The sequence below is a fragment of the Pyrus communis genome, chromosome 14 (genome assembly GCF_963583255.1).
Source record: "Pyrus communis chromosome 14, drPyrComm1.1, whole genome shotgun sequence".
Lineage (NCBI taxonomy): Eukaryota > Viridiplantae > Streptophyta > Magnoliopsida > Rosales > Rosaceae > Pyrus > Pyrus communis.
The window spans coordinates 22,666,219-22,679,813 of NC_084816.1; the positions used below are offsets into that span (position 1 = coordinate 22,666,219).

Below are 13,595 nucleotides of genomic sequence, written 5' to 3' on the forward strand. Positions count from 1 at the left end.
ACTGGAAAATTACCCCTATGAATGACAACCACATAAAAATGCAAAACAAGTAGAATTTTTTCAATGCGATCGATCGGAATACAGATGGTACACCACATTTCATTATGTAAGTGGTAATAAATTTTATTTTCTAAGTATTCCTCAACATGTATAATGATATGTGGTAATCACTCTGTTTTCCAACACACTTTAAAATCTCTTGTAATACAAGTAAGTTAATGACTACTAATCAAACTAAGAAATACAATAATAATGATTATATTCCCAAATCAAACTAGGGTTCAAGCCAACAAAATTTACCTAAACCCTAAAGTATCAATTAATACATTGACACGCGTACTTGACTTGTTCAATACACGTGGCGCCAAAAGACCAGTTTAAAAGTGGCAACTTGTCAAAACCGCGAAATTTTGGCATCATTTCTCTCCGGTCATAGTCTTTGTCATGGCCCGCTACCCTTCTTTCTCTCTCTCCCTCTCCCTCTCCCTCTCCCTATCTATCTATCTGCATTTCTCCCCGCCGGTTACTTTAACGGCGGAGCTTACGACACCGTTTCAGGAGTTTCCAAATATATACACAAAGAATCCTCTTTAACGGTTTTTCTCTCTCTCTTGCTGTCCCAATTTGTGTTCTAAAATATAACTCATAATTCAATTTCCTTTTCTGGGTTTTGTTTCATTCATGCCTTTTGATGATTTCTTGAGTTCAAGTTTCAATCTTGGGATTTCCCCTTTTCCAAATTCTCTGATCTTTTGACTCTGAATCTTATGATTTTATTTTCTTTAATTTTCTTGGGGGTAAAGTGTGAACTAGAAAACCCAGAAAAATTACAAAAGAGAAGGTGAGAAAGTTGCAAAGTTGGTGCCTTCTTTTTGGGGTTGGAAAAGAAGAAGAAGGAGAAATGGATATAACAGAGGTGTCAATAATACACCATGTGGGGATTGTGCTATGTGGCCTGTGGCTGCTTTCCCACTACAATTGCTGCTACCCAGTTGCCTACTTTCTTTCTCTCATTTATCTTTACCTGGTAAGAATTTTACTAATTGTTTTCATTCATCTTTCTTCATTACATACATATATATATATATATATGTATTAATGTATATATGTGTGTGTGTGTGTGTATATATACACACACACACTATAGGTAATGAATTAGAATCATGCAAATTGTAGTGTGCTAGATTTTCCTGCTAAAAGTATGTGGAATTTTGCTTGTTGGTGCTAACATTTGGGTCATTTACCTTTGATTCGTTTTACCAATGATGTGAAATGAATATTCCTTTTGTAAGGAAACATGATCTGTTATTTGAATAGGCAAACTGGTATGTGCTAAAAGGGATGTACTTAATTTGAACTTTTCTTGTACTTCTGAAAGGTTCATGAACGGTACCTTATCAGACTGCGGAAGAAATTACAGTTCGAGGAAAGACAACAGGCTAATCAGAGACGGGTAATTTTTTTCATTTTCCATTCTGCATTTTCAGTTGTGGTAATTGCTTTATTAGTTAAAATTATGTGTTCAACATGAAAGATGAAAAAAGAGAAACAAAATCCATCCCGATAATTGTTTTTGGTACATGTTGTCAAAATTTAAATCTTTGTTTCAGATGACACATGAACATTGCTTTTTTTCAATACTTCAGGTGCTTTCTGAATCTGAGACAGTGCGGTGGTTGAACCACACAATTGAAAAGATATGGCCTATATGTATGGAACAGATTGCTTCACAGCAGATCCTCCTTCCCATCATACCTTGGTTTTTGGAGAAGTACAAGCCATGGACAGCCGTAAGACTATAACTTCTGGTCTATTAAAATCAAATATGATGACTGCGATCGTGCTATTGATTTGGATTGATCACTTGGTCCTAATTGCTCTGTTTTAAGACTCTTGGATTTCTTATTGTAGTTCGATTTCTAATTGAATAATCTTCAAAGTACTTCTAGTCGCAACTACTTTTCGTTTTGTTTGTTGGCATTTGTTATCATATATTTATTCTGATTGAACGAGATTGTTGAGTGATTGACAACTCTCAAAGGATGTAATTCTTTGTTGGATCTTAACTTAGTTTTAGAGAGTGTATTTTCATTTATTAAAGCTATCTAAGTGGCAACAACTGCTTATGTTGCATCCGCTTCAAATATTTTAGTACAACAATGACTAGTTTTGATATTGTTCTTCATTTTCTGATTGAACGGCATTGTGAATTAATCCTGAATCATAATGTGAATTATTTGATGTCCAATTTTTCATCGTCTTTGTAGGTATAATTTTGGTGAAACATGTCTTTTTGTCTGAATACGATAGTGTCACCTTGTTATTTGGTGGTTAAATACGATTTTTTTTTTTTTTTTTTTTTTGAGTTATTAACAATGATCTGAATATGTCTGCAGAAGGAAGCGGTAGTTCAGCACCTTTACTTGGGAAGAAATGCACCTATACTCACAGAGATGAGAGTGGTTCGCCAGTCTACTGATGATGACCACCTGGTATTGTTTACTTTCTCTGGAATGTTCGGTGAACAGTTTTCATGCATTCTTCGTCACTGCAGGTCCCGAATCCAGATACTAAATATTAACTTGATGCAGGTTCTGGAGTTGGGATTGAATTTTCTTACGGCTGATGATATGATCGGAATACTTGCTGTGAAGTTAAGGAAAAGACTAGGTTTTGGGATGTGGGCAAAGTTGCATATTACAGGCATGCATGTTGAAGGGAAGGTGACATCCGAAACTTACAATTGTGATTTTTCCGCCTTATGTTGGCTGTAGTTCATGTTATTTATGCTAGATGCTCTATGTTACCTTGTTGAGTTGGTTCAGCCAGTGTAACGTAAGAGTATCTGTAAGATTTATCATACCTTATTTATATGGAAAATAGGATGTCCATAACGGCATGTACAAACCACTGATACATTCTGATCAATCTGTATTTTTCCCTGAAGGTCTTGATTGGAGTGAAGTTTCTTCGCAGGTGGCCATTCCTTGGCCGCGTGCGGTTGTGCTTCGTTCAGCCTCCATATTTCCAGATGACTGTTAAGCCTATTTTCACTCATGGACTTGACGTTACAGTACTCCCTGGGATTGCTGGATGGCTGGTAACTTTTATCATATTGGAGCAGAATAAATTCTTAATTCTCTCCATCTCTAGCTTTCCATCTCTGTAATTTTCTCTCTGATTCGCTCTTTGTTATTTTGTCTGCCAGGAGAAGCTTCTTTCAATTGCGTTTGAGCAGACACTTGTTGAGGTATGGAGTTCGGACTTTTACCTTCCGACTGTCCTATGAAATTCTTTGATAACCAATGGACTCCTCTGTAAACTGCCTTTACATCTTGCCCCGATTTGAATGAAAATTAGACCTATAAATCTACTTATGACTTATCTTTGCAGCCTAATATGCTGGTTGTTGACATGGAAAAATTCGTTTCCCCAAAGCAAGGTAATTTTTATACACACACACTCACACACTTGTGCAAACAGAAATGTATGTATTTTGATATAAACCTTGTATAAATCTTTCCGCACATTCGGTTTTCATGAAATGAAAAGCTTTTAACTTTTATTATTTTGGCGTAGTAGATTTCTCACTCTAAAGTAATTAGTCTTTCATGCTTGAAGATATTGTTGCTTTTGAAATATAATTTCGTATGAGCTTCTGTTAAGGAGAAGCTGTAAACAGTGTCATGAATGCTTTGTTCTGCAGTAGCATTGTCATGAATGCTCGATCTCTGTGTGTGTGTCTCTCTCTCACACACAGAGACTCAAAATGTATTTTCGAAATGTTTTGATTAATAATCGATGCTTATTTGATTGACAGAAAGCTGGTTCTCTGTGAACGAGAAGGAGGCTCTTGCTCATGTCAAAGTAGAAGTTATTGAAGCATCTGATGTGAAAGCCGCCGATTTAAATGGTCAGTCTCTCTTTGCTAGTACATTGGTTTCTAACTTTCCACAGCATGTTTAAATTTTATATTTAAAGAATAGAGCCTTTCTTTCAGGGTTTTCTGACCCTTATGCTAAGGGTCAATTGGGCCTTTACCGGTTTAGGACTAAGATACAAAAGAAAACACTGTCTCCAAAATGGCATGAGGAGTTCAAGATCCCCATTCTTACATGGGATGCACCTAATGTGCTGGCTATTGAAGTTTGTGACAAGGACCGATTCGTCGATGATGCTCTTGGGTTTGCTTTTGAACTTTTTAGTGTAACATGTTTCCTTCTGTGCCTAGATTTATTCAAATTTGTTAACAGAGGTACACTTTCAGCTTATTTCGAGTGTTGTTTATCACCTATTATGCCCACTAACTAACTCTTATTCTATATCCAGCGACTGCTCGATTAACATTAATGATCTTAGAGACAGCCAGAGACATGACATGTGGGTGCCTCTTCAGAATATTAAAACCGGGAGGCTGCATCTTGCCGTAACTGTCGTTGAAGACAATGTGAAGGTACCTTTTTACTTCATCTCAACCATGTTCTATTGATCAGGTTTATGAGTTGAAAGTAAAGAGATTAGAGGCTCGTGGTTCTAGTTGCTGCATAGGTGCAATACTTACTACAGATGCTGTAGTGTGCATTCAAGAATTTAACTTGAGCCCCCTACATATGCAGGGACCTGAGCAGTCAGAAGTTCAGGAAATGGTAACTTTGGAAGATAAAAGAAATTCATTTGCCAGCGATGCTAATAAAAGTTCCTTCTCATCTATATCATCCGAGAAGTCTAACAGGGTGGCAGATAACTTTGAGCCGATTGATGTTGAAGGGCAAAAAGAGACTGGTATATGGGTTCATCACCCAGGAAGTGAAGTTTCACAAACTTGGGAAAGTAGACAAGGAAGGAGCCGACTACTTGATAACGAGATTCCAAATGATACTGGCAGCCGTAGTTCAGCTACATATGGATCCCAAAATAATGACGACAGTGGCATGGATAAAGATCCTGAGGAGAAACGGCACATGAAAGGAGTTCGCAAGGGACTAAATAAGTTCTGTGCGAAGTTCCACAGGAATTCCAAGAAGGACCTGGGTACAAGCAGCTTTAAAGAGACTGCTCGTTCTGAAAGTATTAATCTTAGAGGAGTTCATGACAATGAGAGTGGGGTGAAATTTATTGTGGAAGACGACCTTTCTCAGCCTCTTTCTTCTAAGGTTCCGAAAGAACAGGATTTCACTCCTGCAGGAGGGAGTGGTTCAGATACCCCGGCAAAGGGCAAGTTGAGAGAGACGAAAAGTTTCTTCAAGCGTAATAAAAAATCTGATAGAAAAGATTTTGCAAAGTCTCAAAGTGATTCTTTGGTAGTGAATGGAAGAGAAATTTTAGAAAATCTCAACTCTTCTGATGATGATCCTCCGCCCAAATAGTTGATATGTTAGCGGTTACGGTTGCAAGTGACACTGCAGTGGATGTTGAAGGTCCAATAATGAAGGCTGGGTTGAAATCTTTCTGATAGTAACAATACCTCGTGGCTCCGGAAGTAGGGTTCTTTAGGATTCTTGCCACATTCTAATCCTTATTTAGCTCTCTCATGGCAGACTTGCTAACTTTGCAGTCGACAAGGTTGTGTCACAGCCGTGAGGGGTTCTCTTTGGTATTCGTAGGTACGCTATGTGAGTTGATTCTGTTGCCAATGCTTCGTTGGAAATCAGGTGAAAAGAGGACATGACACAATAGCAGGTAGCATTGGGGGTGTATTATAGAACTGTTTTTTTTGTCACCGGATTCTCTTTCGGCGGTGCCCTGGTAGAGGGGGCTTGTTTGTTTGACAGACTCTGCAGACCTACATATGCTTGTCCTGTCAATCTGTTAACATTGGTTTGTTTTTGTTTTCTGTAAAGAACGAAAATTGTATATGACATATTTTTTTAACACACACTAGTACATTACATCAATATTCATGGTCGAAACCAATTTTTATATAGTTCGTTTTTTGTAGTTAGAAGTTCTTGATTGCAATTAATGCTTCAAAAGTCCGGGGAGGACGAAAATTTCTGTCCCCTTTTCACCATAAGGAACCCTTCGTGAACAGGTCGATCATGCAGTCCCATAAAGAATTACCAACAGTCGGGATGCAGCCACACTTTGGGATGCCGCGGTAGCTGTATCTCGAGAAGCTTTTCGGTTAGCAGCACATTGTAGCAAGTTCAGGGGTCTAAACCACAAAAACATAGAGAAAGAGAAGGAGAGAGTGAGAGTGGATAAGAGAAAGGGGACATATTTGTACAGGGTTTAAGCATTCAAATTACACAAGTTGATTAAACAAGTTCGAATTCCATAATTTCATCAAGCCAACATATCTTCATTCCGGTCGCCATCAGGTTGTTAGGTATTTCCATTTTGCACAACTTCAGCAGGACGCCGGAGTGCCAACAGTCCATGATGACTCAATGAGGTTGGAAGTTATCAGATGTGTTTTTCTCCATGTATTGTAATCTTCCTAGTTATAGCATGAATTCAGCGCCTGAAGTTGAAAGCGATTAGCTGAGTAGTTAAAGCTACATTAAGTTACTAACTAGTTAGCGCTTATATATGGCAAGTTAGCAACGTTCATTTATCTAAAACCATAATATATCACTACTAAAAAAATCTCAAAGGGAAAGGAATATAGATTGACCGATCTTTTCTAGAAAAATTGAATTGAAATCATGTGCAAGCGCTTATTCTCTCCTACCAGAGAACTTCCATTGCTTCCACCCGAGGGTAGGGTAGGCTCCGATTCAGGGATGTGTGTTGCCTCATCTGAAGCACTTGACCTCTTACCCATTTGTTTAAAGAAGGCGGACTTGCGGCGGTTTAACATGTATGTAGGTTAGAAGGCGGAGCTTCATTGATTAAAGTTCTTTCCAAGCATGTAAATTGGGAAGAGGTTTAACCTAGCTACTTCAGCCTAGAAGATGAGAGTACAGTTGCATGCCAACTATTTCAGGAAATCCAATTCAACACTAAAAGCAAAGGTTTTATTCTACAACCAATAAAATTTCCAGAAATTAAAAAGTACATACTGCTTGTTATATATCTTCTGTTTGAAACAAATTCAACCAAGCTTATTGTTATAAGCTCCCTGGCTGATCTAAGGTAAGGTCATAATGTGTGATCAACACATTAAATTAATTATCCTCTCCTGATAATTCGTCCTGAAGTAACTTGTTAGTATGATAGCCAAGCAGGCGATTGGCAAACAAGGCTCAATCCCCTTAAAACCACAAATGCAAAGAAAGCTTCCTTACAACACAAGTAAATAAAACGAGGCATTGTGCTCATTTGATTTACACGAGCGAGCATTCTTGAATTCATCGGTTTCTTAAAAAAGACTTCCCTATGTATATTGATATTTAAGAAATAATCTTACACAAAGCAACCCAATTTCAAGGTGTCAAGGTGCGTGATACAATTCAAGGAAGAAGGTAAATATATAAGCCGAAAATATCAACAGTATGACAGTTATAAAGGAGAAACATGATCACTTTACAATTCGTGGTTAGCCATTGATTTACTCTGGTTGGCAATACCAGTGAACACTAACAAGCATTTTCAATAATCCTGTTTTTGTGTAAGCAATACCAACAGCTGCTGCAATTTCTTCTTCTTCTTCTATAATTTGGAGTCTCTCAGGACATACTGACTCATATAACTTGTCATCCTCGAAAACCGCTCATAAGAATCTCCTCCATACGCCTAAGGGCAGTAGTTAAATCTTCATTTGTAGCATTATGAGCCTCATCATGAGGTTCAAAGTGATCAGTTGCGTTCTGTTCTGTATACCAATGTGCATTACTGTAATCTCCGATAGTTGCAGCATCAAACTCCTGAGGTTGAAAGTGATTAGCTGCGTTCTCTTCTGGATACCTAGGGTCATTACTGTAATCTCCAATTGTTGTAGCAGTAAGTGCTAGAGGTTGAGAGTGATCAAATGCGATTTGCTCCATATAGCTAGGGGCATTATTGTAATCTCCAACATTTATAGCATTAAGCGTCTGAGGTTGAAAGTGATTAGCTGCGTTTTCTTCATAGTTATCTCGTTCCTCCAACTTCCTTTTCTTTGATATGTCATCCTTTCTTCTAAGAATACAAAGAACAATATTCTTCTCCTGCATTTGAGAATCGCGTTTGCTTTTGTTAATATAAATTCCAATCCTTACTAAAATAAATAAAAAGGTCTACATGCATATACATACATACATACATACATACATATATATATATATATATATATATATATATATATATATATATATAATGTGTTGCTTTCTCTAACGACTGTAGAAAAGAGAGCAATATTTTTTATTAGTGAGCAAAGTTTCAATGTCAAATAAAAAATTAAGAAAAAGAAAAAGGAAATCGCAAATAATTAAATCCTTATAAGATTGTTCCCATGCCAATATACTTCCTTGCCTGCCAATATTAATATATGTATAAGCGTGAATATATTTTATAAGCTTTTGATCCGTTCTTCTTAACTTTTTTTCTAGAGGCTAATTTTATATAGTGATTTTCCGAATAATTAGACAGAAAACTTAAATACAATTTAAAAGAAAGAAAAGTGTACTTACTTGATGACGTTTATTTCGTAGTAAAGATGGATCAAGATGGAACTCATGCATAATCCAATGGTCATTCTGTGGGGATCCTTTGTTCCTGTACGTAAATCTTTTTCTGAAGCCAATAGCATGTTTAATCCCAGAAGCGTAGATTTTCTTGCCGGCGTCTTCGCCTTTCCAAGTGCCGCCGGTGGTGCCAACTGTTCGGCAAAAACGCGAGCCATTGGGAGCCTTCAAGTTGAGTGTGGTGAAGACGTAGATATCTTTATCATCTGTACATTCATGACCCTCATGTGATGCACGGTTAAGACGTCTCCATATGTCCGATGGTTCTTCAAGACCGTAGAGATCACAGTCATGAACAATGCCTTTGGGATAGTCCTGTCCGTCAAGTCTGGGACGAAGGTAGTCAAGAAGTAGTTCGTCGTCTCGAGGCATGAACCTGTACCCTACTGGAACTTGGTAGTAACCAGCCATAATAACTTTCTGACAGCAAGGATTTGAGAAGTAAGAGAAAAACGGAGGCGATGAGCAAGTAATGATACTGAATAGGGTGATCACTAGCTAGCGGCATGTATTTATATAGGTAACAATGGGCTAGGGTTTCTTGTGTGTCAAGCTAGTTAAAATTACATAGTATTTATGACGTGGCCTTTTTAATACGAATTAAGAGAGTGTTTTATCTTTTTAATACGAATTAGGGTTTCTTGTGTGTCAAGCTAGTTAAATTTCATACATTTTTCTTACCTTAGTTTCTAAGCGATCAAACAGAGCGTAATGTGTGTGTGTGTGTGTGTGTGTGTGTGTGTGTACATATGTATTGCTCTTTTCCTCTGGTTACGCTTGTAAGTAAAAACAAAAATGATTAATTTTGTGTTATTGTTGCAATTTAACCACGTTTTGTTGAAATATTTCAGGTAAAAATGAGCTTGGTGTTGAAGCGTCGAGCAAAAGTTAAGGATAGGATCAATGCGCTACCAGATGCACTTCTATGTCACATACTTTAGTTCCTTCCTACAAAATATGCTGTGAGGACCACCATTTTGTCTAGAAGGTGGAAGAACTTATGGACTTCTGTTCCCAATCTCTACTTCAACGACAGAAAAGATTTTCCTTCCCTTCAGGCAGGTCCATATGGCTCTAACCTTTTTACCAGATTTGTTGATCGTGTACTTTACTTCCGCGACTCATCAGACATAAAAAATTCCGTCTTTCAGTTACCTATACTGATGATTTGTCTCATGTTGATGGTTGGCTTTGCACTTCCATAAGGCGTAATGTTGTTGAACTTGATTTTGAGCTTTGTCAGTCTCATTATAGTCAATACGGGGAATTTGAGTTGCCTCATAGCCTTTTCACGTGCAGAACACTAACGGTTTTGAAGTTGAGCTCAAACTGCATTACCTATGCTCCTCCTACATTGGGGTGTTTCCCAAGCCTCAAGTTCCTCAATGTCACAGTTCATTATCCTGATACGGACTCAATTGAAAAGCTTATTACTTGCTGTCCTATCCTGGAAAACTTGAATATAGATGGAATTCTAAGATGCGACGTAGTTTCAGATATCCATATTTCTGTGCCTACACTGAAGACATTAAGTATAAATCTGTCCGTTGATCGTCAGTATCATGATTACAATCTTCTTATCAATGGCCCAAAGCTTGAAAACATTGATTTCAAGCAAGATCTTTCGTCAAATTATTCTCTGGAGCATTCAAAATCCCTAGTAAAAGCTAATATTGTTCTCAAAGAAGTTCCCTGCCGTGTAGTTGCACTACTGGAAGCAATATCAAATGTGAAATATCTGTCTCTTTCAGCTGAACGTTTGAAGGTAAGTTTACCCTCACTCTTGTTCCCTTCAGCTGCTGTGTAGTTGCACTACTGGAGGCAATATCAAATGTTTCCTTCTGTGCCTATATTTATTCAAATTTGTTAACAGAAGTACGCTTTCAGCTTATTTCGAGTGTTGTTTATCACCTTTTATGCCCTTAGCTTCCTATCAAATTGTTCTGTAAGTGCTGTCTTACATGCAGGACTAACTAACTCTTATTCTATATCCAGCGACTGCTCGATTAACATTAATGATCTTAGAGACAGCCAGAGACATGACATGTGGGTGCCTCTTCAGAATATTAAAACCGGGAGGCTGCATCTTGCCGTAACTGTCGTTGAAGACAATGTGAAGGTACCTTTTTACTTCATCTCAACCATGTTCTATTGATCAGGTTTACGAGTTGAAAGTAAAGAGATTAGAGACTCGTGGTTCTAGTTGCTGCATAGGTGCAATACTTAGCACAGATGCTGTAGTGTGCATTCAAGAATTTAACTTGAGCCTCCTACATATGCAGGGAGGGGTTCTCTTTTGTATTCGTAGGTACGCTATGTGAGTTGATTCTGTTGCCAATGCTTTGTTGGAAATCAAGGTGAAAGGAGAACATGACACAATAGCAGGTAGCATTGGGGGCGTCTTATAGAACTGTTTTTTTTGTCACCGGATTCTCTTTTGGCAGTGCCCGGGTAGAGGGGGCTTGTTTGTTTGACAGACTCTGCAGACCTACATATGCTCGTCCTGTCAATCTGTTAACATTGGTTTGTTTTTGTTTTCTGTAAAGAAGGAAAATTGTATGACATATTTTTTGAACACATACTAGTGCATTACATCGATATTCATTGTCGAAACCAATTTTTATATAGTTCGTTTTGTGTAGTTATAAGTTCTTGATTGCAATTAATGCTTCAAAAGTCCGGGGATGACGAAAATTTCTAGCCCCTTTTCACCATAAGGATCCCTTCGTGAACAGGTTGATCAAGTGGTCCCATAAAGAATTACCGACATTGCAGCCACACTGTGGGATGCTGCGGTGGCTGTGTCTCGAGAAGCTTTTCAGTTAGCAGCACATTGTAGCACATTCAGGGGTCTAAACCACAAAAAACATAGAGAAAGAGAAGCAGAGAGAGTGGAAGAGAGAAAGGTGACATATTTGTATAGGGTTTAGGCATTCAAATTACATAAGTTGATTAAACAAGTTCGACTTCCATAATTTCATCAAGCAAACATTTTGTTGGGTATTTCCTTTCTGCACAACTTCAGCAGGATGCCGGAGTGCCAACAGTCCATGATGAATCAATGAGCCGAGATTATTTTATCAGATGAAAAATCTTCAGCTTCTTCCATTTCATAATTTCGAGTCTCAAGCAGGCAGGAATATAGGTAGAGTGCTTTTCAATTTACATGACCTCAAAATTGTTTGGACGGACAAATCTGTGAGAAACATCACCACACAATCATCCATTGTATGATTCAACTATCTACAATTTCCTCACATGATATACAGCAATGGCTGCTCTTCTCTGCAAACATGCTTTTGAGAATCTGCCTCCACATCCCCATCTTCGGAAGAAAACCTTGTCGTATATCATCTGCTTCAAACCCCAATCCACATCCTGCACCAGATTTTCTTTGCATAACCCATGAATCAACGCCTTATATGATGCAAAACTCGGACCAACACCCTTAGAGATCATCCACCTCATAAACCCTTTGGCCTCAACGTACCTCTGTGCATCAAGAAAACAATATAAAACTTCCTGATAAGACCCTGGATTCGGATCACACCCCTTGAACTTCATTTCCTCCAAAAGTTTAATCCCCTGATCGAATCTCCCTCGCTTTCCAAGCCCTGCTATCAATATATTAAACATGATGGTATCTGGATCGATACCCTCATTTTCCATCCTCTTCAACAACCCGAAAGCCTCATCCACCTTCCCATTGACGCACAAACCACGCATAAGTGTTGAAAAGGTCAGCGTATACGGCTCACACCTCTGCTTAGGAAATTCGTCGAGCATATTGACTGTTCAGGTGTGGAATGCTTATAATGGGATTTGTGGAGACTTCATGCAGGGGTTTTGGTTTGTTTGAGGTTAGAGGACATAATATGGTCACTTAACTACACTTTCTAAAAGTGGCAACCTGGACTATAACATGATTTTACATATTTCAAGTTTATCTCATGCCGTCTTATAATTGGTTTGAGATACTGCTATTTTATTATCTCGTTTCATGTAAGTCATTTCTCGCCACTTTGGAGAGTGATTTTTGCCCTCTTTTTTTTTTGTCAATTTCAGCACTACCATGTTTTTTAAGCTATTAGATTGAGTAGTTTAAAAGAGAATCAACGGACACAATTAAATAAGAGTGCCCGAAGAGTGGCTCATATTCCCTTGCTAAATTTCCTTGTATTCTTAGCCTACAGCCGTTAAATATTGAACAATGCTTTCCATACGCTCCAGACTTTTTTAATAGTGCTTACGAACTACGAAGAGATTTGTTACCAGCGGTGCTCACTGCTCAAGATAACGGAATCTGGAATATCTTATCTTAGAAGATGTAAGGTTGCTAGAGCACTGATTAGAGGTTGCCAGATCACGAGTGGAATCCGCCAGAATCTGTGCCTATCTGTTTGTTCAACCTCAAGACTATCTCCATACGGGGATTCAAGGTACAGTTTTGAGTAAGATGACAATATCTGCAGATCAACCGTACATAGATAAGAAGTTGCCAAGAATTCTCTATGTTTGCAAGGGAGATGGATCCCATCCGGATCCAAGTTGTGGGAATCCTAGGGATCCTCACATCCTAACTGTTTATCATACATCGTGAGGTCATAAATTATTTTGAATTTATTTATTTAAAATTAAACACAAATAGTACCTAACGAAAACTGACCACACGATGTATGATGAACGGCCATGATGTGAGGATCCCTAGGATCCCCACATAGAGGATCCGGAGAGGATCCTCATTCGTTGCAAAAAGGGTTCAAAGTACAGTTCTTGGTTTAGGTACAATTCTGGTTTCAAACTTCTAAAAACACCAACTTTGTCAAAACCAGAAACTTTCTATGTTTGCTACTGCTTGTTTTCAGTTGTATAATCAAATGGAGACTTCAAATGATGTAGGTTTTGGTCAGGTAGAACTCCAAAGGATGTAATATGGTTAAAGAGTATAATTCATTGTGTCGATAAGACGATAAACTAGTTATTTGTCTA

General features: G+C 38.1%; 3 protein-coding genes and 1 pseudogene across 3 annotated transcripts; 2 read left to right on the forward strand and 2 right to left on the reverse strand.

Moving 5' to 3' along the window:
• Positions 1 to 439: 439 nt before the first annotated feature.
• LOC137715664 (C2 domain-containing protein At1g53590-like) lies at positions 440 to 5,919 on the forward strand. The gene is made up of 12 exons (XM_068455001.1): positions 440 to 1,027; positions 1,379 to 1,453; positions 1,647 to 1,790; positions 2,397 to 2,492; positions 2,592 to 2,723; positions 2,948 to 3,100; positions 3,209 to 3,250; positions 3,394 to 3,442; positions 3,821 to 3,913; positions 4,001 to 4,184; positions 4,330 to 4,453; positions 4,617 to 5,919. The coding sequence occupies exons 1-12, from the start codon at positions 902 to 904 to the stop codon at positions 5,364 to 5,366; spliced, it is 1,968 nt and encodes a 655-aa protein (XP_068311102.1). The 5' UTR covers positions 440 to 901; the 3' UTR covers positions 5,367 to 5,919.
• Positions 5,920 to 7,637: 1,718 nt separating this feature from the next.
• Positions 7,638 to 9,017, reverse strand: LOC137714620 (NAC domain-containing protein 41-like). The gene is made up of 2 exons (XM_068453787.1): positions 8,553 to 9,017; positions 7,638 to 8,090 (listed from the first exon to the last, which is right to left on the reverse strand). Exons 1-2 carry the CDS (start codon positions 9,015 to 9,017, stop codon positions 7,638 to 7,640), a joined length of 918 nt encoding a protein of 305 aa, XP_068309888.1.
• A 446-nt stretch (positions 9,018 to 9,463) lies between these two features.
• LOC137714621 (F-box protein At4g09920-like) lies at positions 9,464 to 10,761 on the forward strand (annotated as a pseudogene).
• Positions 10,762 to 11,849: 1,088 nt separating this feature from the next.
• On the reverse strand, positions 11,850 to 12,392 carry LOC137714622 (pentatricopeptide repeat-containing protein At3g14580, mitochondrial-like). Its single transcript, XM_068453788.1, has one exon. The coding sequence runs from the start codon at positions 12,390 to 12,392 to the stop codon at positions 11,850 to 11,852; it is 543 nt and encodes a 180-aa protein (XP_068309889.1).
• Positions 12,393 to 13,595: the final 1,203 nt, after the last annotated feature.

Coding starts and splice junctions, on each gene's coding strand:
- LOC137715664 (XM_068455001.1), top strand. CDS start 902: ATGGATATAACAGAGGTGTCAATAATACACCATGTGGGGATTGTGCTA. Junction 1,791..2,396: donor AGTACAAGCCATGGACAGCC/GTAAGACTATAA, acceptor ATATGTCTGCAG/AAGGAAGCGGTAGTTCAGCA. Junction 3,914..4,000: donor GAAAGCCGCCGATTTAAATG/GTCAGTCTCTCT, acceptor CCTTTCTTTCAG/GGTTTTCTGACCCTTATGCT.
- LOC137714620 (XM_068453787.1), bottom strand. CDS start 9,017: ATGGCTGGTTACTACCAAGTTCCAGTAGGGTACAGGTTCATGCCTCGA. Junction 8,091..8,552: donor TACGAAATAAACGTCATCAA/GTAAGTACACTT, acceptor TCTCAAATGCAG/GAGAAGAATATTGTTCTTTG.
- LOC137714622 (XM_068453788.1), bottom strand. CDS start 12,392: ATGCTCGACGAATTTCCTAAGCAGAGGTGTGAGCCGTATACGCTGACC.